Genomic DNA, 22334 nt, shown 5'->3' on the forward strand with positions numbered 1-22334 from the left:
CCTGCAGTATCAATTCTTTTTGTCCTCCCAGCAGGAATTCAATATTGCTCATAAATAATACTGTCCTGTCACACTGGCAGGTACCAAATGGAACAACGCTAAATTTGTCTATGTGTGAGTGTGTCTGCTATTGTGCAGATATGCTGGGAAAGAATTACTCAACATATGGTGTGCTGCGAGCCACATTACCTCAGACACCACACTTATTATGTTACACTTGGGCATTTAGACTTTATCACTTCTTAGTCTGTATGTGTTTGTGTGTGGCCAACACCCACCATGAGCTGCTACATTCTTTTGCAGAAACAAAAAGGATTAAAGTGCTTTATGATTATATAGTAGGCAGCAGTACTAATCTGTGCAGCTGTAGACATCCTAGTGATACCCCTAACTGCCTAAGGGCTGTTGCAGGACTTTACTTTGGACTTTAAACTGCTTATTCTGAAGCGGAGATTGCTTCCAGTGAAGAAAGTATCACACATAAAGAGACAAGTGAAACTTATTTTGTTAATATAGTGGATTATAGTGGTACCTCTAGCAAATAAGAGTGTTTGTTTAAAAAGATGTGAATAAAACATTGGAACAGACCTTTTATCTATGACAAGTACTGCTATCAAAAAAGGCTGAGATGGGAAAATTATTATTGTGAAGGCATTTAATGTGAGAATCAGTCTGATGCGCTTTCATAGTGTCTTGTCACAAAAATGGGGTCACTCCAGCAGTACTGTTGTGTTTTATTTTATATCTGATGGGCGGATTTGTGAGTTCATAAGTGGAAGTGATTCTGGAGTTGACAGCTGTCTTCTTCTGTTGTGTCATTCTCATCAGGGGTCACATCAACCTGACAATGCTGGGCGCCATGCAGGTGTCAAAACATGGAGATCTAGCCAACTGGATGATCCCAGTAAGTTTGGTTTTGATTGCCCACAGCTGTTACCTTTTTTCCACATTTGGTGTTTCTTCAGCACCTGCTGTGGTTCAGCACAGCAGTATAATAAGCGTGCTCCAAATGTTTAATTTGTTGAGGGTTTGCTGATATTTTTTTTTAATTTTATTTAATTATGTATATTTATTGAGTTTGTGTCAGGTGGGTGTTTGGTAATGTAAAAGTTGCAGTTTTATTGTTGCATTATTTTTATTGTATACACACGTCCTTCTGTCAGTATAGTTGTACATATTCATACTCATTCTTTGTCTTTATCTGGCTTTCAAGATCTAAAACACTGAATAATCCATCACTATATAAATAATTAGTTGTTGTAATATTAGTTCAAGCATGTAACTACTCTTTGAATTCTCTTTCACAATGGACACCAGATCATATTAAAAAAAAGCTATATTAGACAACAAGAAACTATATAAATACATATATATATATATATATATATTAGGGATGCACCGATACCGATACTGGTATCGGGTATCGGGCCGATACTGTAAAATGCGCGCGTACTCGTACTCGTAAAAGTTAACCGATACCATGAACCGATACTAATGTAGCCCGGATGGGAATTTGGGAGTAGATACTCATAATTCCCATGGACTTGAACGCCACGGTAACATAAGGTGTTCACAGTTATGTGATGTAACTGTACCCTGAATTTAATTTGCCCTGTAATATGTCACAAGGTAAATACAGGTAATTAATTAGAGCAATCAAACTGTTATGTTAATCATAAAGTATTATTGTATGGTATGTAACTCTGAAGGAGTTAAAATATTGTTCAGAGTTCTAATTTTCTGGAGGCCCGTGAAGGTAGCATATAACGGGACTTGTGTATCTGTTGCAATGGAGGAGGAGAAGAGAACGGCATGGAGAGATGCACGAGGTTAGCTGAGCCAAAGTGAGAGACTCGGCTAGTTTTACTGAGGTTAACTAGCACAAAAGAGTGTGTGACTAGAAAGCTAACCGTGTGGGAGCTTCGCAACAGAGTGTGGGTGAAGTGACTTTTTGTTTCAACGGTAGCACCACCGTGGAAATCTGTGTTTCCAGCTAAGACCGTCGAGGCTAAAGGCTAGCCCGGACTGCTTGGCTGCGCCACGGCGGCAGCCGCTATGGACTGTCGGAGAGCTGGACAGTGACGGGCTAACGCGCTGTAGCAGAGACAGCATCGGGTCCGCAGGGAGTGGATTTAGTGTGGGACTGGTGAACGGCGACCTACCGAGCAACGGAACTGTAAGTCAGACTTTTGTGCTCTTACTGGGGAGAAGAGGATTTTCTCCATCGTCCGGCGTGAGCAGCAAACAGGCCTGCAACAAGTGTGAATGTGAGTGTGTGTGGGGCCCATGTGTGAATATTGTATGTTTAGTGGAGTTATATAACGTGTTTTGGAGTGTATATTAGTGAGTCACTTACCAAAAGGTGATAACATAAGTTGGGTTGTTTAATATAATTTGAAAGGGAATTATGTCATTTATACAGTGTATTTCATTTGGTTAAGGAATTGGAATATCATTTGAGTTTAAAAAGGGATGTGTTGTACAGTATTTGTCTCTGCCCTTACGTTCAGTAAACGTTTCGTTTGTGTTAAAGAGTTGTCTGGGGTCGTTTCTTTACTACTGGTTAAGTTTAACTTGTGTGTGGTAGAAGTATCGGATTTTGTACTCGTATCGGCAAGTACTCAGATCTAAGTATCGGTATCGGATCGGTTTGAAAAAAATTGGTATCGTTGCATCCCTAATATATATATATATATATATATATATATATATATATATATATATATATATATACACATATGTCTATGTATTAGGGGTGCAACAATACACAAAATTCACGGTTCGGTTCGGTTCGATACTTTGGTGTCACGGTTCGATATTTTTTCGATACAAAAAAATGTTCATGCCTTTTTAATTTGTCATTTATTAAAATTATAAATATATATTTTAACTCAAAAGTACAGTTTTTGAATTTAATGTTGCTGAAACAACAAAATAATAAAAAAATAAATAAATCTATCAGATCGAGAAATCACTCATCTTTGGAAAAGAGAGGTTATTACAGAGAAAGGGCTCATTCCAAAATAAAAGCTATACTATACGCTTCTTCTGGGGTATATTCTCAGCAGCATATTAAACATATCAGGTCCCCATAAGGAGAATCATGTGCTAACGGCTGTCTAAATGACAAAGTAAAGTTTGTAGCATGCATGCTTGTTGTTTTTGTCTGCTTCCACTTGTCTTTGCACTAGGATGATGTCGGCGTAAATGTGCAGTCATATTCGTTGTGTTCCCACTAGTGCTGTCAGCGTTAATCTCGTTAAAATGACACTAACGCCATAACGCGGCAAATCTCCGTTAAGGAGTTACAGCGGATCGCCCCGTGCGTGAGGCTGGACGGCGTCAACACCTTAACGAGCTAACTGCGCTAACGCACTAGTTCCCACCAATATAATTGAGCATTGCGTTGCACATCCGACATACTGTTTTACTTTTGTCCATGACGTGCTTACCATCAGGGTCATGCTTCACATGAAAACCAAAATAGTTCCAAACGCTGGATCTGAATGAGTATATATATATATATATATATATGGAGAGAGAGAGAGAGAGAGAGAGAGAGAGAGAAATAGACTTATAGGTGTTTTATACATTTTAGCCTTTCTCAAAGAAAAATATTTCATTTTGAAGCCGATTCACAGTGTTGCAGTCTTCATTGTTATATGAGAGTGAAAGGAAATGCCTGTCAAGGGATTGGGGGAATGTGGTGTTTGTGAGTGCTGCAGCATAATGGGTGTACAACATTATTATTAGATATTACATCAGGTCAGTTGGTCCTAAGACCACAGTGGCCTCAGACCTTGGGAATGATTACTAAGGTCAAGAACCCATTAAAAGCCTCTTTGCCATGTGGGAGGCCTCAACCACAATGCCCCCTGGCCACAGAGTTTTTTTTTTTTGCACTGAAGTGCTGAAGTGTACGTGCATCAACACTACGAGTTGTTTCAGCATGTACATCATTTTATAGACACGTCTCCTCTAAGCGACAAAGTAGAAACTGCCACAGTCTTGGAGACATGCAATTTTACCTTTGATTTCTTGTGTTATTTCCTTTTTTCGTTTTTCCTCTTTAATCTAGTCCTCAAAGGGTTGATGGTTTTGGTTTCCACTAACCATTGTTACATCATTTTTTTCTCAATAAACTAAACAATGTATGTCAGTAAAGATTTTGGGCTTCAATATTTCATTCATCAACAGCCGATGTTCAATTTGAGTATTCCCTTAATTGTTTTGAACAGTGTAAATGACTGCATAACAGCTTGGTGAATATGAATACTGTTGTTGATGGTGAGTTGTAAATTTTGCAGCTTAATTCATTTCATTTTTACCACTTCACTCATACTTGTTTGTCCATGGTAATTGCTAATTAACCAGTGCTTGATTAAGTATCCTATGCAGATTTTGAAGCCCTGCAGTGGAGCTGCTTATAGACAAAGAATTTATTTTGCTCTCTTGTGTAATTCTGGACATTTTGAAAAGCAAAACAATGTGGAAACACTGGCACACATACCTCTGCCCTCACCTACGCTTCAATCTTCATTATCCCCTCTTTAGAAAGGATGGATGATGAGAATTACATTTCCAACCCTTTGTAATAATGAAAATTATTCACTATCTAAAGATTGGTGCATAGCGTGAAATTGGAAATGTTTTACGTAGGAGTTGGGGATGCAGTACTCTCAGCGAGATTATGTTGATTTCAAATGCTTTTAATATGCAAAATGCAGATGAACATTTTCCAGTTGAGGGCTTTGAAACGCTTTTACATCTCCACTCAGGCTGAAACATCTGGAAAAACAATAGTTGAAGTGAAAAGGGGTAATAGAATACAGGATGGCATTATGGTGCTATTTTATCTTTGGCTGCGAGAGCTTTATCAAGTTGTCCTAGATGTAGGGGTTTATTACAGGAGATACACAAAATGCTTCTTGTTATATGCACATCCTTACAGATTTCAAAATGAGAATCATGTCTCTCTTTTATTTACTCCTTTTTTCCAGTGTTATTTTGACCAAGCTCTGTGTCGTTAGTTTTACTCGTTCCTTTAAAACTGAAATGAATAAACAAGCACTTCAGGGCAATCATATAAAGGTTAACCAAAGCATAAACATTTATCTGGTCAACAAAAACATTTTAAAGTTAAATCACTCACAAAAAAGCTGTTAGTATTTGCAAAAAGTTTTTTTCTGGGTTTTACTGCAGTGTGAAGATTAATTGGATTTTTTTAATTAAATAGTTTAATTGATATAGCTTTTAATTGATAAGGCAAGAGAAACATTTTTTAAATTAGATTTTTTTATTATGCACAATTTTGACTGTTATCATTATTATTATTATTATTATTATTATTATTATTACTATTAGAAGTATAGAGTTGAAGAAGAATTCTAACTCAAAGTGAGATATTGTATCTATGAGAATGTGAGTAAGTGCAAGAAAGAGTAATAAGGTTTTGAGTAAGTTACAGTTTCTTTTTTTTACGAAAAAGTGCCCACTTAAGTACTGGTAGGTTAGACTGTGTCTTCATATTGAAAATAGCTGCTTTGGTAGAAGGATAAATGTGTAATTTTGTTATTGTGATTTTGTCTGGAACACTATCATCTTGTTACAGTAACTAAGATGGTTGTTTGACAGAGATGTTTTTAAACTCTCTTTTTTTATTTAAGGAACCAATGGCAGCTTAGGAAAAGAACCTCGTGTCGGAAGTGAAGTTTTAATTGTATTTATCTATTTATTTTTTCAAATATTCATTTTATTTGTTACTAATTATTAATCTATTAAAAGCCAATGTAAGGATTATGATTCATCCTTTCCTTTGTTTGTTCATTGAAGTTTGTATTTTACAGACCAGAATTTGAATTGACAATTGTCGAGCTTAAATGGAGAAAACAGCCGCTGCCTCAGACATATATTTCAAACCCCCAGAGGCTCAGTATAACTGCAGCAAAGTGCAGCAATATTACAAACTACTTACTATTAAAATGCAGTTACTCTCCTAAGTGCTCATAAGATCTGGTGGCAGCTTTAATGAAGCTGCTTAAGAGGATTGTTCTGTTTTATATATTTATTATCATAACAACAAATTAACTTAGACATGACTGAAGGCTTATAAGTTAAAAATGTCCTATTGGGTATTTGTAATGCCACAAATCTCTCTGTGTCTTCTTGTGTATATATTTTTTAAGTTTTACTTTGCTTGGGCTTCTCTGCTTAAAATTTCAGCTTTACAGTGAAATAAATTGCATTACTTATGGTGGATTGGAGCATATTTACCAATTATACACTGTAAACAGTTGTGTTTTTCGGTTGCTTTGAACATGGTGTGCATTGTGTTGCTGTCAGTTCCATCTCTCTGATTCTTGTCATTAGTTGTCTGGGTAACGAAGGCTTGTGGCAGTCTGTTGCTATGTTATTAAATAGAGAGCCGTTTGTATCAGACAGTGGAGATTGTCAGAGAACTGGAGGGGAGAGAAAGGAAGCCAGTTGGTAAGTGGGAACTCTTGGATTGTGAAGGGGGTCATTTTCTGTGGTGTTTCTGCCACTGACTGGAAAGCGAACACTCGCACAACAAATGAGAAAATTGTATTCTGTAGCCATGGCAACACAAAAAAATGCAAGCGTGCCTTAACCCTTAGATGATTCTGAAGACATTTTGTGTCATTCTGTTTTTTATTTTCATTCTTTTTTGGCTTTGCTGAATGAATAAAGCTCATATTTGCCAGAGGATATTAATTTTTTTTATTTTATTATAAAATTGTTGTCCCAGTTCCTTAAATTAGCTTATAATGGCTAAGCTATGAAAAAACTTCACATTTTATCCTAAGGCCAAAAAATTCCCCATTGAAAATCTTTGAAAAATCATTTTTTTAATCCCACATTTATCTTGACATCAAGTAATGCATTCTTTTAAATTAACCTGACCTTAAAATTTACATTTTTATATTTGTCTACCAGGTGGCGCTACTTTTTATTATCCAAAGCATGCACCAAAATTTCACATTTTTCTGTTTTCTGCTAAAATGATAAGTGTCCAAAGCTATTGATGTTGGATAATTGTGTGAGTGTGTGCGTGCATGTGTGTGATGTTCACCTTCAAGTCTTTCCTCTTAGAAGGCCACACTCTGTGTTATAAACTAATTCAGTAATAATAAATGATGAGTAACCTTTCAAAGCTTCAAAGATATCTCAGCAGCAAGAAATAAAACAAAAATTGGACTTTATTTTGGTTCTTCCTCGGGTAGTCTATGCAGCTGCACTGCAGCCATTGTTAGAAGTACAGGCATTTTGGAGATGCAAGACTTTAGAACATACAGGATGCGCTGGAAATGCTCGTGCATGATTAGTGTAAAGATGTCACCTCATCCTCCTCTGAGGATTCACCTGAAGGTGAGAGTAGAGAGGAGATGGTTGAAGCAGTCACAGGGTGAACTTCTTCATCTCCGTATTTTGGTCTCCCACAAAGACTGCAAAGCTCTGCTACGTCCCAGCAGGTTTGATCCTGGGACCTACACACCCTGCTACCAGCTATGCACTGCTGCTGATAGATGAAATCTTGCAGCAAATTGTGACCATGACAAACCTGCATTGGAAACACTTAGTGGCTTATGTGGACACACAGGAATGTTATGTAGGGATGCTTGTCACAATCCGGGTCGCACATCCATGATAAAAACCCGGATTGTCCAAAATCTATTTATTTTAAATAAATAAAACAAAAAAAGAACCCTTACACAAACCATGGCATGTGTAGTCAGTACAATCAGTGGTGTAGATGAGTGCATGGGTGGAAGGATTGTGTATGCAAAGTTTGTTTGCTTGCAAAACGAAACCAAAGGCAAGCAAAATCCAGAGGGATGTCTCAGGGGAACGTGCCACCCAGCAACTGAGCTCTGAAAGCTTTTATAGAGCACTGGCACACTGGGCCCAGGTATTGCCAGCGTCATTAATCAGGCATGAACCACTCCATCCCTCCCATGTCTGCAAACGAGACATGCCACACAAACTGGCCAAAAGGGAGGCAGGGTGAAGTGGGTCGTCACAATCCTCATTTTGGACAGTGTTTACAGGTCAAAAAATTAATTAATTCAAATCTGTTGGGTGCTGCTGCAAGCCCCTCTCATCAGCAAATGTAAGGGCAGTGACTTTTGCATGGACAGAAACAGAAGAGCTGCCAGCACCATGGGAAGCTTACATGCAAAGACCTCAGTCTGTACATTTGCAAACTGTGCTCTACCTTAGCTGGAGTGCATCTTCTTTATACGTCTATAATCCAAAAACTATAATTAATATTTGGTATTTATATTTCAGGCTAAAGTTGTTTTAAAAGACTGTGCCATTTAAAGTAAAAAAAATATTAATACTTTTACAGCCATTTGTGGAAAGGTGGCATTATTTTTATTAGGTTACGCTTTTGTAAAAAAAAATGTGACACTGGAAAAAAATAAGATGGCATTAAAATCAGTGTTGCTGCCCACAAGTGGGACTAATAAAGGTGTTTCTAGTTTGTTTTTTTCTCTATAAAAACAGTGGAGCTATGTAAACATAATGGCCTTTAAAGGGTTGGAATGAAAAGAGCTATAATACATTTCTGATATGTAAATTTCAGTCTGAAGTAGTTTTAAAAGACTGAGTCCATTTAAAGTGGAAAAATAATATTAATATATAATATTTTTACAGCAGTTTTTGGGAAGGTGGCATTTTGTTGTCCTTAGGGTAAAAAGAGTCACGATTTTTAAGGGTCATCTAAGGGTTGAGCATAGTAAGAGAAATAAAGTGCTAGTCAAATTATTCATATATGCCAATACAAAGTTTCTAAATCAATCCTTTTGATTAATAATCATTAAAAAACCCAACAGATTTTTATCTTTCTAGTCATTTTTTCAGATGACACATGACATTAAGTACTAGGTTTTAAGTTTTTTTTGTTTTTGTTTTTGTTTTTGTTTTTTTTAGCATGTTCCTGAAGAGATGGACCAGCAGTTTTGAATGTACAGCAAATCACAGTATAAAAATGTTATAGAATACCAAAGCCCTTTGTTGTCTTTGTTCATGTACAATTAAATTATATTTTCCTTTTTTTCTTTTGTTTTTTTTAGAATAGAATATAAAGCCATTTCAAACTGTTCCATACTTGGTCTAAACAGCAATAGTCTTAGTTGTCTGGCACCTGGGGCTCACTGTGAACGGTGGTTTAGTGAGATAGACTGTGTCATTGTCTATGCTTTTACATATTGTGATAGGTGTCATCTTAGCAAAGCTTCAACTTAAGAGGTCTTATCAGGTTTCTGCACCAGTTATACTGCCCCCGGCAGCCCCACACCCTCCACCCCACCATTAATCACTCATTGTTATAGTTGTGAGCTGTGTTGGGTGAGTGTGTGTGGTATCTCTTGCTAGGATATTTTTACCAGGTCTTTTGTTAAGTAAATTATTAAATGGAATTAATTAACCCACCTACCCCAGTAAAGACTGTTCCCACTGCACTTTGAATGAAGAACAAGATAAATAACCTGCCATCTGTTGTTGAATTGAAGTTCTCAAACTTTCCATGCTGACTGTAACTTGAGAAACGCACTTCAATTATGCCACCTTTGAGGGATGAAACAAATCAATATGTCGGGTTCAGCTACACTGTACAGTAAATACTGCATGTATACTTACTTGTAGATTTGTAACTTACTTGCGAGTGAGCTGTCAGTTTGTTCATGTAGGGCAAACAGTGTTATGCAGCCATGGAAACGAATGGCAGGTTTTCTCCATGTTTCCTCCCTATTTTATTTTCTTACACATTTAGATTCAAACCAGTCTCTGGTTATTACCCCACATGTGACATTAGTTGTCAGTTTTGATTGGCTGTTTAATGTTTTATCAACCTCAATGACTGTACACAGCCAATCAGGAAGATTCCTGTTGTTTAACATTCTGATCTTATGTGTTATTTGGAACCAGGTGGAAAAATTCTGACTGGCTACCATAGCTTTTATTTTGCTTGGATTTTATATGATGAATAACATCTGCAGTTGAACTAGACCATTAATGTAGAACTACTAAAAATCTTAAACCTAACATTGTCTGTTCCTTATGTTCATTTATGTAGAATTTGTTGTTCTCTTCTATATACAGTTGTAGGGTTTTGGGGAGCTGAACATTGCTTAGAAGAGACATGTTTTATGTTTTTGTGTGTTTCTGCTACTGAATTGTTTCCTGACATACTTTTAAGTGTCCTAGTGGCCCTGTGGTGCTACGATTATAGCGGACAAATGGACACAGTGAGAGTGGTGAGGAAATTTAAAAGGAACCAGCCTCAGTCAGACCAACAAGGTTAATATCATTAAAGCTTTGTTAATTAAATGACTAAATTACCCTGCTCTTGTTGGCGGCTTGAAAAGAGGATATTTCCATGGGTGTTGTTCTGAAAGTATGCTTTACAGCATCTGCTGGTCAGAGGCTCAATGCTGTGTGTAGATTTCTCTTCTTCATAGCGTTGATTTTGCAAAACACAAATCTTTAAGACGTCTAACATTGAGAGGCAAGTTATTGTGAGTAGTTCAACATGCGAGTGCCACTCAAAGGTTAGGCAGTTTACCAGAACATAAGTCAACCTAACGCATATATATTAATGTAATGTCAAACTTCAGAGACAAGTTTTAACTGAATTCTAAGCAAAACCTTGTCCAGACAAGGTTGGGCTGACCCCTGTTAACATGGTGAATATGCTAAGTAAGAAAGAGAGCCAGCCTCATGACATAAGGTTCGACATACCTTGATAATACATCCCTCTGGATGGAATAGATTTGCTTTTCCCATCATAACTCGCCATTAATTTGATTTTTTTACACTCTTACAGATCATGTTAATTTAGAGGTTTTGCTGCATACAGCAGTTTAGATCAAAGTAGGCTCAGATAACCTCGTGCAAAGCTGTAAATGAGAGGGGAGGAAATGCCAATCCTCCTAGCAATATAGGTCACTGAGAAACAGAGCATCGACCTTTCTTTAATTTTCCACATCAAACTTTATTTTCTTGCATAATTTCATATTCAACATTTGACCACTTTCACAGAAAGCTGTTGATCCTCTGCTACATTTTTGGTTACAAGAAAATACATCAAATCATTTTCACAGTTAGGGATAAATGTACTGCCCCGTAGCAAAATAAAAATGGGATTTTTCCATTTTATAATTTCCTCCAGAGTTATTGTCTTGATTTTCATTAATCAAAACCATACTAGAATGTTAATACTCATGTGGTTATGATCTCAAAAGACACACCCTTTCGATTAACAGCCTATGTTGTTACATGGAGTACATTAGCAGGTGTCTAGCTCTGCATGGTAGCTGTAAATCACAACTTGCATTTAGCAGGTCAGACAGTCTTATCCCCTTAGGCCTGTGTACACGTCACCTAAGCCCACTGGCTGTCATAAAGTGCATTAACATTGATTATATGAAAAACAACACTGTTTAATCTCAAGTGTCTGTGTAATAAATAAAAACGCTGAAGGAAAAACGCCTGGAGATTAAAAGTCAAAATGGATACAGTTGTATTAAACCTGATATTGGTAGTTTATTTGAGGGTATTGATATGTTGTTATAGCAGGCCACTTTCAATTGGACTACAAACAAGAAAATGAAATTAAATGCTGCCTCTTCAATATCCAATATTCTAACCCACCTCCTGTCTCCCAAACCTCCTTTCTGTTCTCAGTTTATATCTTCTCTCCCCAGCTGGCCTTTCCCACAGGCAGACAGTATCCTTACAATGCGTCACCCTTGGCATACATATCCTCCGGTTATTGAGCAAAAAGCAAACCACGCTCTACACATGATTGATGAGGAAATAGGATTCTAATTCAGTTACTGAGCCGTCACCCTGCGGCCATATGTGCACATCAACCTTCCTTATTCGGAAACCTTCCTTATTGTGACCAATGTTTAACTTGAAGACAGTTTTTCACCCGGCTGACAGATCTCAGATTCCTTTTTTAGCATTTTTCTTTCCCACCTTTAAAAAATAAAAGAAAACAGTTTTGTTTTTATTTGTTATTGAAGAAAATATTCATTGTGACATGACAAAGCTTCAGTACACTGGATTCCTGCACAGAAGCATTCGGTTATGTTTAGTGCAGTTCTAATGCAGGATGCTTTTTCTTCCTGCTCTCTGCATTGCTTACATTTCTTGCAGTTGTCACTGTATTTTTCTGTTGAAAATAACAGACTGTAGTCAGTCATGAGCAGGTATGGATGAATTATTTTAACAGCGCAAGGGTTTACCTGTACTACTAGTGAGACATTCTTCTTTAAGATAAAACTATAATAACTGTCTTGAGAGAACACTCCATTCACTGCACCAGAATAATTCTTATGCTGGTTCTGACTTCAGGACATTGTAATCCTGTTGTTGATCTGTCGTTCAGTACATTACTGCAGCATAACTAGCCCCTATATATCTTCAAAGGGTCACATTGGAATCCCAGGTATGGAATTTGCAGTCCTCAGGCCTCAGTCTGTTAGGTAACCTGCACACCAGCCTGCGGCCAGAGGTTTCAGGCCTCATATTTTGGAATGGTTCCCCAGCAGAGATCTGCACTGCATTATACCAAGTACTGCAGAACTCATTGCGTCAGTGAATAGCAATGTGTGAATGAAACTGCTAGAAACATTAACATAAACGTGACCCATGTCTGAATGTCATAATGTTGTCACTTCAACAGATTGATAATGCCTTCAACGTTATAAGATAAGATAAGATAAGATGGCCTTTATTAGTCCCACAGGTGGGAAATTTGTTTTGTTACAGCAAAAGTGCAAAGTTATGTAGCAGAAATTAGAAAACACTGGAATGCAATAAAATAAAATAAAATAAAATACTATGTACAATAGAATAAAATAGAATAGAATAATATATACAATAGAATAAAATAGAAATACAAATACTATATACAACTGAGTAGGAAAATACAAAAACACAACTTCGTCAGAAGAAGAATTGCACATATAGCAGTCTTATTGCACATGTGTGGGTTTGTGTGTTTGATCAGCTGCAAAAGTCTTTATTGTAGAGTCTGACAGCAGTGGGGAGGAAAGACCTGCGAAATCTCTCCGTCCCACACCGTGGGTGCCGCAGTCTCCCACTGAAGGAGCTGCTCAGTGCCTTCACAGTCTCATGCATGGGGTGGGAGATGTTGTCCATCAGGGATGACAGCTTAGCCACCATTCTCCTGTCACTCACCACCTCCACTGGGTCCAGAGGGCCTCCCAGAACAGAGCTGGCCCTTCGGATCAGCCTGTTCAGTCTCTTCCTGTCCCCGGCAGAGATGCTGCCTCCCCAGCAGACCACACCATAAAAAATGGCTGAGGCCACCACAGAGTCATAGAAGGTCTTCAGGAGTGGGCCCTCCACTCCAAACGACCTGAGTCTCCGCAGCAGGTACAGCCTGCTCTGCCCTTTCCTGTAGAGGGCGTCTGAGTTATGAGTTATGTATCCCGTCACTGAAAAGGCTTAAGAAATGGCCAATGTTTTCTTGTGGCATTTGTTTGGGTTTTCTCAATAAATGTGAAGCATCATTATTAAAGATAGCATTATTTTTACTTTGTGATTCAGTCTATGCAAAAATTGAGTTCTGGGGACACACATGCTGTAGGTGGGACTATCAGAAAAGGTGGCTTGGAGTACTTTGCTGGTGTTTTTTTTTTTTTTTCTTTTGTTCTAATGCTGCATTCCTTTTACATTGGAAGTCAGGTGTGCGTTCCAATAGTAGTAGTCAAGAACGCAAGGAAAGAAAGGCTTTGTTTTGCGCCCTTGGAAAATAGAGCCATTTATCCATCAATATCAATATACTATAATGTTGTTGTTTTTTTGCACTTACAAACACCAATGCAGCACATTTATAGATGGAGCGTGTTAGTGCTTTGTGTATGGCTTATTTACAGAGTCACAAATACACAACAGTAGTAGTACAGATTGTAAGTTTTACTTCTCAGTTTCTGCCATCTTGGATTGTGAAGTCAGGGTTTGTGGGGCTTCTTTGAATTTGAAACTTCAAACTTATAATTGAGGGTTTCTGGCTTCCCACTTCACGCAGCATAACAACACATTGGTGCCACTAACTGGTGTGATCCTATACCAGAATCTAGCTAAACGGTCTTTCTTGTTCTCGCTCTCTTTTTTTCTTTTTTCAACATATGTGTAGCTGTTTCATGGCCTATTGTCGATTAAGCTTTAATGTAAAATGTTTTGGTAATCCCAACTAGGGATTAGACCAAGTATAATTTTGTACTATAATCTCTAGCTAATGTTGTGAAAAATTAGTCAAGTGAAAATATCATTTTGTCCAAGATTAGATGGAATAACTGAAACTAAAGTCTGTTTGTTTTTTCTTCCACTCTTAGGGTAAGATGGTGAAAGGAATGGGAGGAGCCATGGATTTGGTGGCAAGCGCTGGAACTAAGGTGGTGGTCACCATGGAGCACTCAGCTAAGGTGTGTAAACATGTAATGGGGCCAATATGCTCGCCGTGTCATGCAGTGATTTTTAAGTCAAATCGCGTGTCACGCACACAATCTTTGTGGTTTGTCAGCCGGCTGCGCGCCTCTAGATTTCTGTAACTTGGCGTGTTGCGTTGTGGCCGTAGGAACTGGATTGAAGACACGAGTGTACGATCATGACGCTTTTTACCGCCATTTTAAGCTCAGCGATATACAGATATACAGAGGGAGATGTTGGAACAGTTTAAAAACTTGCAACAAAAACCCCACAAACAAGCCTTGGCTTCCTGTTTTGACGTATTTTCCTCCTATTTCAGCGCTTATGTGGCGATATTGTCTCATTGGCGACACCTATCATTCAGGAGAATACTGCAGTGGCTTTAAGTGGCTGTGAGATGAGGTTGCGGCGGTGATAGAAGCGACCATTGCGACCTTCAGGGTGTGTTAGCATGAGCTCTTGTTGTGCTTGTTCTAACTAACATTGCCTTTACGAGTCACTCAAGAGACTTATTTCCTTTCTGTGAGTGAAATTAAATTAACAGCGTCCTTTTCCCGTGTTTATATCTTCACCAGCGTTACTTGTATCTGCTTCCTACAGTAATGAATGTGAGTGCTAGGGCTGATTAAGGATAATTCTGCTAATGGATTGCTTAATATCCCTTTACTAGAGAGAGCTGGCTCATTCTGGTGAGGCACACAATCCACCTCCTGTTTGCTCATCTTCAGTTAATTTAAATACAAGTCTAGAATTGGGCTTAGTGTTTTGAGACGAGCTGATAGTTAGACCAGGGCTGCAGCAAGAGATGACTAATCCCACAGGGGTTCTGACAATTGCAGTAGGCAATCCAGCTGAATTGGTTTACTTTTAGAAAGTCCAAACCAATATGATGCAAGGGCACTGTAACATTCTGCATTTACAAAAGCATGCTGTTTTTTTGCTAATGGGACTCTGTCTGGCGCCCAGCTAAAGTCCAGATGGTGCAGCAGGTGAGCATAAATTTACTCCCCTGAAGGCTGCTTTCATTCATGATGGGGAAGGGGAGTGGGAGAGTGAGCGAGGGTGTGTGATGTATGCCTCTTAGACATCGTTGGAGGCTTTTGGATGTGTTCTCTCTCTCTCTCTCTCCCTCTCTCTCTCTCTCTCTCTCCCCCTCTCTCTCTCTCTCTCTCTCCTTCTTTCTTTCTCTCTCTCCCTCCTTTTCCTTGAAGATGTCTGATGGAGAAACTGAGGCACACACTGTATTTGTGCTGAATGTCCTTTAGGATCAATATAAATACCCAGCTGAAACACTGAATATGCACATATATGTATAACATAAAAGATCCATTCCAAAAACATCGAGATACTGAATAAAGGCAATGATGTTGTCCCGTTCTTTTTAGGGAGGAAAACACAAGATACTGGACAAGTGCAGCCTGCCTTTGACAGGGAAACAATGTGTGGATCGGATCATCACAGAAAAGGTGCACTTTTATCTTTTTGTTTCTATATGTACATAATAGATGCAGATGTGCCTCCATGGATGTAAATGTGAATAGTGGATGGCTAGATGAATGCATGAATGGATGAATGAGCTGTTCGTCATAAACTTCGACTGCTTACTAATGTTTGCTGCATAGACGGTGCCAGTGAGTAAGCTATGACTGAACAGGACTCCTGGCCTAGAAAGGATTTACATGGGGGACATGAGAGTGTTTTGTAGAACTAGTTTTTTAGTATATCTTTAAAAAATGGGGGTTTGGGGATATACTTTATTATATGAATTATATACCTGTGATTTGAATTGAATTTAATGTTAATAGAATCATGTAAAAAATTGATAGCACAGAATACACTTGTGTTGGGGTGTGTATTTATAGGTCAGCCTACTAAAAAGCCACCAAAATCCCCTGCTCGATTACAGCTGAACACAGATTTTTTTCAGAATCTATTTGTTAGATGATGTCATGAGGTACAACTGTAAACGCCATGCTTGTTACTCAGAGTAAAAAGAAGGTCCATCTCTACTGATGTCAAATACAATGTCTGACTGAGCAGAGATGTACTGTGTATAAATAGTGTTGCAGACACAGGTTGGAATCACATTTGGTGTCATTGGCAATAATGAAAAAAATAATAATGCACAAAAGTACACAAAGCACACGTAAACTAGAAGATATTCTCCCAGGAGAAGCTGAGTGTTGATGAAATTTAACTATTCACCATCGATAAGTGATTATCATTTTGGCAGTCAGTGATTTCAATTCCTTTTTTACCACAGCTAATTAGTATTAGTAACAACGAGGGGCACACAGAAGTCCTTAACCAATAAAACACAAGTACCTACACTGTGTATTCGTCAGTCATTACATCACACTCACACACACACACACACACACACACACACACTAACTAACTAATACCAAAGGACTAAAGCTGTGCCGCAAAGCACAAGCTGTATGCGTTGCATAGAAAGCGACCAAGAAAACACAAATGTTACCCAAAACCTATTTAAAAAAGTTCAATTATACTGTTATATATTAGGCCTATAAGAAACTGAATCCACATTTTATACCCAAATTTGAGCTGGAACACTAGTCTCCAGTGAGAAGTCAAAAATGAATCAAGCATAACGTTCAATCGCTAAAACTTTTTTTTTCTTTTCAGTAAATTGTTGTAATTTGGCATATCAATCAAAAAATAATTATGTGCTTTACTGTTTTTTATAAGCTTTTTGTAAAACAGTAAATTATAAAGTTCATGGATAACAATAATAATAATCTTTTAGCATTAAAGATATCATTAACTTTTACAGAATCATAAAAAATGATTTGGGTAATTACCATCCTGTTAATTTAGGGCAACTGTGGCATAAACCTTACGTTCGGTGGTAGTATAATGAATTTGTTAAGCACAAGAACACAATTCAAAAATGAGCAAACAGAAGCATTGTTATGATAAAAGAGAGAGACACTAGTAGATGGAAATTGAATTTGTTCATTTAACCCTAATTCAGTCTATTGATTTTCATAAGGAATCACCTAATTATTGATTTTTTAAAAATGGATTTAGTTATGGTTTTATGATTTTTATTCTTGGGGTTAGGTTTCTCTTTAAATTTATTTTTCGAATATCTTCATCCTCATTTGTTAATGCTTGATGCAGCTGAATATTTTGCACCCTGTCTTATGTTAAAGGGTGGCACACAGTCAGAACAAGAACATCTGTCACTGGTTCTTGTCCGTAGGCTCTTCAGGTTCCACTGACAGACTTTTCCCTGCATGCACCAAAGAAACTATTGGTCTCTCCAACTGATGGTGGAAGCCATTGAGCTGCATCAGCAGCCTTTTATTGCGACAGGCTGAGACAGAAGCATTCATTTTAAGGTTGCCCATCGATCTGTCGGTCGGCATTACTCTCCTGAGCATGATGTTTCAGAAACATTTGGAGGGAATTTCTTTAATTTTGGCAGAATTATTCACATGGACTCAGACGTGAACTGACTTTAAATTGCGAGGTCAAAGGTTAAGTTAATTTCTCAATTAATATGCTAATTATGCCAAATTACACACTTCTAATAGGATAAGATGGTGTTGTGATGGAATTTCACATTCAAAAGATCAAAGGTTAACTTCATTGTGCCATCGTCATTTTCTGCAATATTTTCTTGGGTAGATTTCAAACTGTGCAATGACAATAAAGAGTTATCTTATCTTATCAAACTTCCATTAGAGTTGGGGTATATGTCTCTGAGCTTGCTTTTGAGTGTGTTCGTTCTTACATTATTATGTTAATTATAGTTTATGTTCTCTGGTGTGTGCGTGATGAAAGAATTTGAAAACGTTTGCTTATCTGATGGCTATATCACAGAATTTAGGAACGGATGACAGTTCAAAGGAATGTAAAAAGGAGAAAGGAAGCAGCATAAATGCTGACTAGGAAAAAGGTCTGTGGCAGTTGAGGAAGAAAAGCACAGTGAGGGATTCCAGTAAGTAGAAGAGCTTGGTGTTGATGCAGTTTGTGTCCTCATGTACTCCGGTCAGTTCCGTGTTACCCTCTGGCGGTTACTGCCTTTAGAGGTTGTTCATTGAAAACATGACCTGTCAGGGGCAAAGTCAGACAGTGTGTCCATGCTTCCACCCCCAGTTCTTTTCTGCTCGACTGGCTGCTGTTGTGATTGCACAACATTTCTCAGCAAGCAGATTTCTGTCAACATTTATAAAGGTTAAAGCTCTTTGTATTGCCCCGCTAGCCCTGGTATCACCTCCTTCTTTTCATCCTCCTCATTTTAACTTCTGCTGCTCTCTCTTTCACTCTGTCCATAAGTACTCTTGTATTATATTCTCAGAAATAGAATGAAAGAAAACAATATATGGTGGCATTCATCCATTCCTCTTAGCAAAATTGCAGCCAGTGCTCAATTTCCTTCCTATTTGACACACAATTTTCTTCCTATTTGACACACATATATGAGCACATTTATATGCGTCATTGTCTTTTTGGAGACAGAAGAAATAAAATCAGTCTGGCTTGTTTGAATTCACATCGATAAGATCAGACTAGTGTAGATGAGGTGTAACTTCATGTTATAGATTTCATGGAACATTTTGGCCATGCTGAAACCATGAAAGCAAAGTATATATATAATTTTGCTTTTTTATGTTTTATGGACCAAATAATACCAAAGTAACTCAACTTTCCTTATGCCTACATGCTAACAGAATGTGAGAGGGTGAGATTAGTGATGATGTGAGCTACCTAATGAACATCAGTCTTAAGTGACCTTAAAATGTGACAGACTGCACCTTAAAATGTTTCCCGCATTGCAAGGTGTGGTATTTGTACATCTTGCCACTTGAAGGAAGTCTATACCTGTGTTTCTTCTCACTGAACTCGTCTATAGATCTCCATGGTTCTTCTCTCTTCGAGGTGAGTGTAAGGAAGTGGAACATCCTACATTAGAGGCAGATTGCATGAGTTTGTGTATTAAAGGTCATCCATTATCATGCACATGTGATGTTGGTGTTACTTTCAGATAATAGGAAACCTCTTGAATCAAATGTAATTAATTTTGTCCATGTTGTGTGGTCAAGTTTGAGCAATATAACATTTGCATACTCTGGGAATTATCTAGTATCCTGTGCCTATCAACTGATAGTCCTTCCTTAGCTACAAGTTAAAGATGCTTGTCAAGGCTTCAGCATGGTACTGCATTAGGCAGAGCCTAGTTGTTAGTTGTGTTAGGAGCAGTTTTAAAAAATATTTGAAACATCCAGGAATGTAGACCTAATTTATATTTGTGCTGTTGTTGGTTCTTTTGCTTTTCCCCTGTATCCGGGATAAAAACCTTTAGCATTGCACATGGTTGATGTATCACCGTCCACCTGCCCTAACACATACTGTGTGCCATAGAGAGAACTACATAGATGCAACAGTTCTATTGCTTATCTTCGGGAAAAATGATGAGGGGAGAGAAGATACACAACAGGGACTTTATTTATTTTACTTCCAGCAATAGAACACAGCACTAGTTTTCTCCTCTGCTCTCCGTTTTAGTCTATGTGTGTGAGTTTATGTGCATCTATTTATGCACCTGTTTTACTCCACCATACACGGAGCAGAGAAGATCAACCACACCAGTTATGCTGTCATGCCTGGTAGCCTTCCAGAGCATGTTCAGGGAGCTATGGAGACTGTTTCGTGAGAGGAAATAGTTTCTTCTTCCTGGTGTAATTTTCAGCATAATCAAACTTGCTTTTTCATAAGTTAATAGAGTCCTTGTGGTATAATTTCACGAGCAATAGTTGTAAAAGTAGGTCAATAGTCTGCTCTGCTGCCATTGTTCTCCATAATAATAACAATAATTAAAAACAGCATACACCAATTGTATATGTAGTTCCTCATGTTTAGAGACTCAAGGATATTTCAACAGATTAACACAATTATACATATAAGGATTGTATTTAATACTTGGATAAAAAAAAATCTTTCACAGATGATGACTTCCTGAAGTCTAGAACTTGTCAACTTCACCATATTCTGTGCTTAATTTTTTCGGATGCTCTTCTAGACCTTTACTGCCGCCTCTTTCTGTTACTGCTTGTTTGTGGGTCTCCCTGTCTTCTGTTGGATTGGGGTCATATGACTGTCTAGTCCATTGAGGAATATCCCATTTCTTTGTCTTTAAAAACTCTTGGCGTACTTTTGCAGTGTGCTTTGGGTCAACATTCATTTGCCCTGTGAAGCACCAGGGCTATGGGTTATGGAGCATTTGGCTGAATGTGAGCAGAGAATATAGCCCTGTACACTTCAGAATTCATCCCGCTACTTCTGTCAGCAGTCACCTCACCAACTAACGCTTCCACTGGCAGCCATACATGCTCATGCCATAACATTGCCTCCATTATAATTGACAGATAATGTTTGACAGCTTCAGATCATGAGCTGTTCCTAACCCTCTGAATACTTTTCTCTTCCTACCAAAATGGTGTGAGATAATCTAAATTTAATCTCTTCAAAGATTTATTTGTTTTTTCAGAACTGTGCAGACTCTCTTAGATATTTACTGGTAAAGTCTAATCTGGCCTTCCTGCTTGTGAGTGTGCAACTTGTCATAATTCTTCTCTATTTATATTCATGGAAGCATTGCTTGAGAGAAAATGCATTAGAGTTTGCATTAGAGAAAATGATGCACCTACCTCCTCAAGAGTGTTTATCTAAGGAGAGAACTGGCCATGAAACCGATTGGCACTCCATTGTCTGGGAGACTATTCCTAAATAGTTAATAAAATATTTGTTAAAAGCCTGTGAAATAAATTCTGCAGTTTACTCAGAATTTACAAAATTATATATTATATCACTGTCCAAATACTTACAGACCTGAATGTAAGCTGTAACCTATGGTTGTTTAAAGGAAATACAGCATCCAACCAGTAAAAAGCTGGACTTTTTTTTCTTTTTATTTAGCCCAGAAGACTTTATAATCCTGTTTGTGGACTGTAAGAAAATATGATGATCACAAGAGGTGATAGAAGATATGGATATATTACTTAGTACCTTTAATAAAGCAGATAATGCTCATCTGTACTTGGTTGGTTTCTTTTCTTGCATGATTCTGCCCCAAATTGTTTTTAAAATAAGAGCAGAAACTAAAACCTTTAAAACCTGCCAAATACACTCCGTACACAGACACACGCTGACCTAGCCAATATATTCACACAAACACAGCATCCTCCTTGGCTCAACATGTCCAGGAGGGATAGCAATTCAAGTGTTGTCCTAAATAGTGATGTTATGATTTAAAGCTAAGGGTGGTAGGAAATCGATTGCCTCAGGTTGTGTCTCTGCTGCTGGAATCATTTTTGTACCCCATGTTGCCACTTCTTCACTCTTTACTACTTTGCCTCATTTAACAGTTAGTTGACTTGCAGGAGTTTTATTGCAATGATTTTGTGTGAGTAATTCTTATCACCTCTGTTCCCACTGTTGCTTTACATGCTGCCATGACAAAGGTCTCCACACTAGCTTTGAGTATTTTTCTCATCTTATCAGTTAAATCCTACTTTAAAAATGAGGAAGTAAAAAAAAAATAAAATTGCCCATTCATTTACCAATGAAACACAATGACTCCTGAATTATTCAGTCATTTAATGGGGGCATAAAATCATTACCTTTGGCATTTCCCATAATGACAGCAATACCAGTGATGGCAATTATTTTTCAGCAACCAAATTGAAATTCTTTTATGGTCCTCCTGTGAGCTTTTGTCTGAAAACATCTCAAAAGCTACTCCTTGTAATTGCTGCAGTATATTGACAGGATGCTGGATAAGCTGTTGTTTATTTGTTGGAAGGTCAGGTGCTAATTTC

At 37.8% G+C, this 22334-nt stretch overlaps 1 protein-coding gene across 1 annotated transcript in view; it reads left to right on the plus strand.

Moving 5' to 3' along the window:
- Positions 1-22334, plus strand: part of oxct1a (3-oxoacid CoA transferase 1a) — a 54275-nt gene that overhangs the window by 27544 nt on the left and 4397 nt on the right. Inside the window, exons 13-15 of the mRNA XM_031727381.2 lie at positions 829-904; positions 14391-14480; positions 15870-15950. Coding sequence (XP_031583241.1) covers positions 829-904; positions 14391-14480; positions 15870-15950 — 247 coding nt within the window. The remainder of the gene's footprint in view (positions 1-828; positions 905-14390; positions 14481-15869; positions 15951-22334) is intronic.

Source organism: Oreochromis aureus, linkage group 12 (assembly GCF_013358895.1).
Source record: "Oreochromis aureus strain Israel breed Guangdong linkage group 12, ZZ_aureus, whole genome shotgun sequence".
NCBI lineage: Eukaryota > Metazoa > Chordata > Actinopteri > Cichliformes > Cichlidae > Oreochromis > Oreochromis aureus.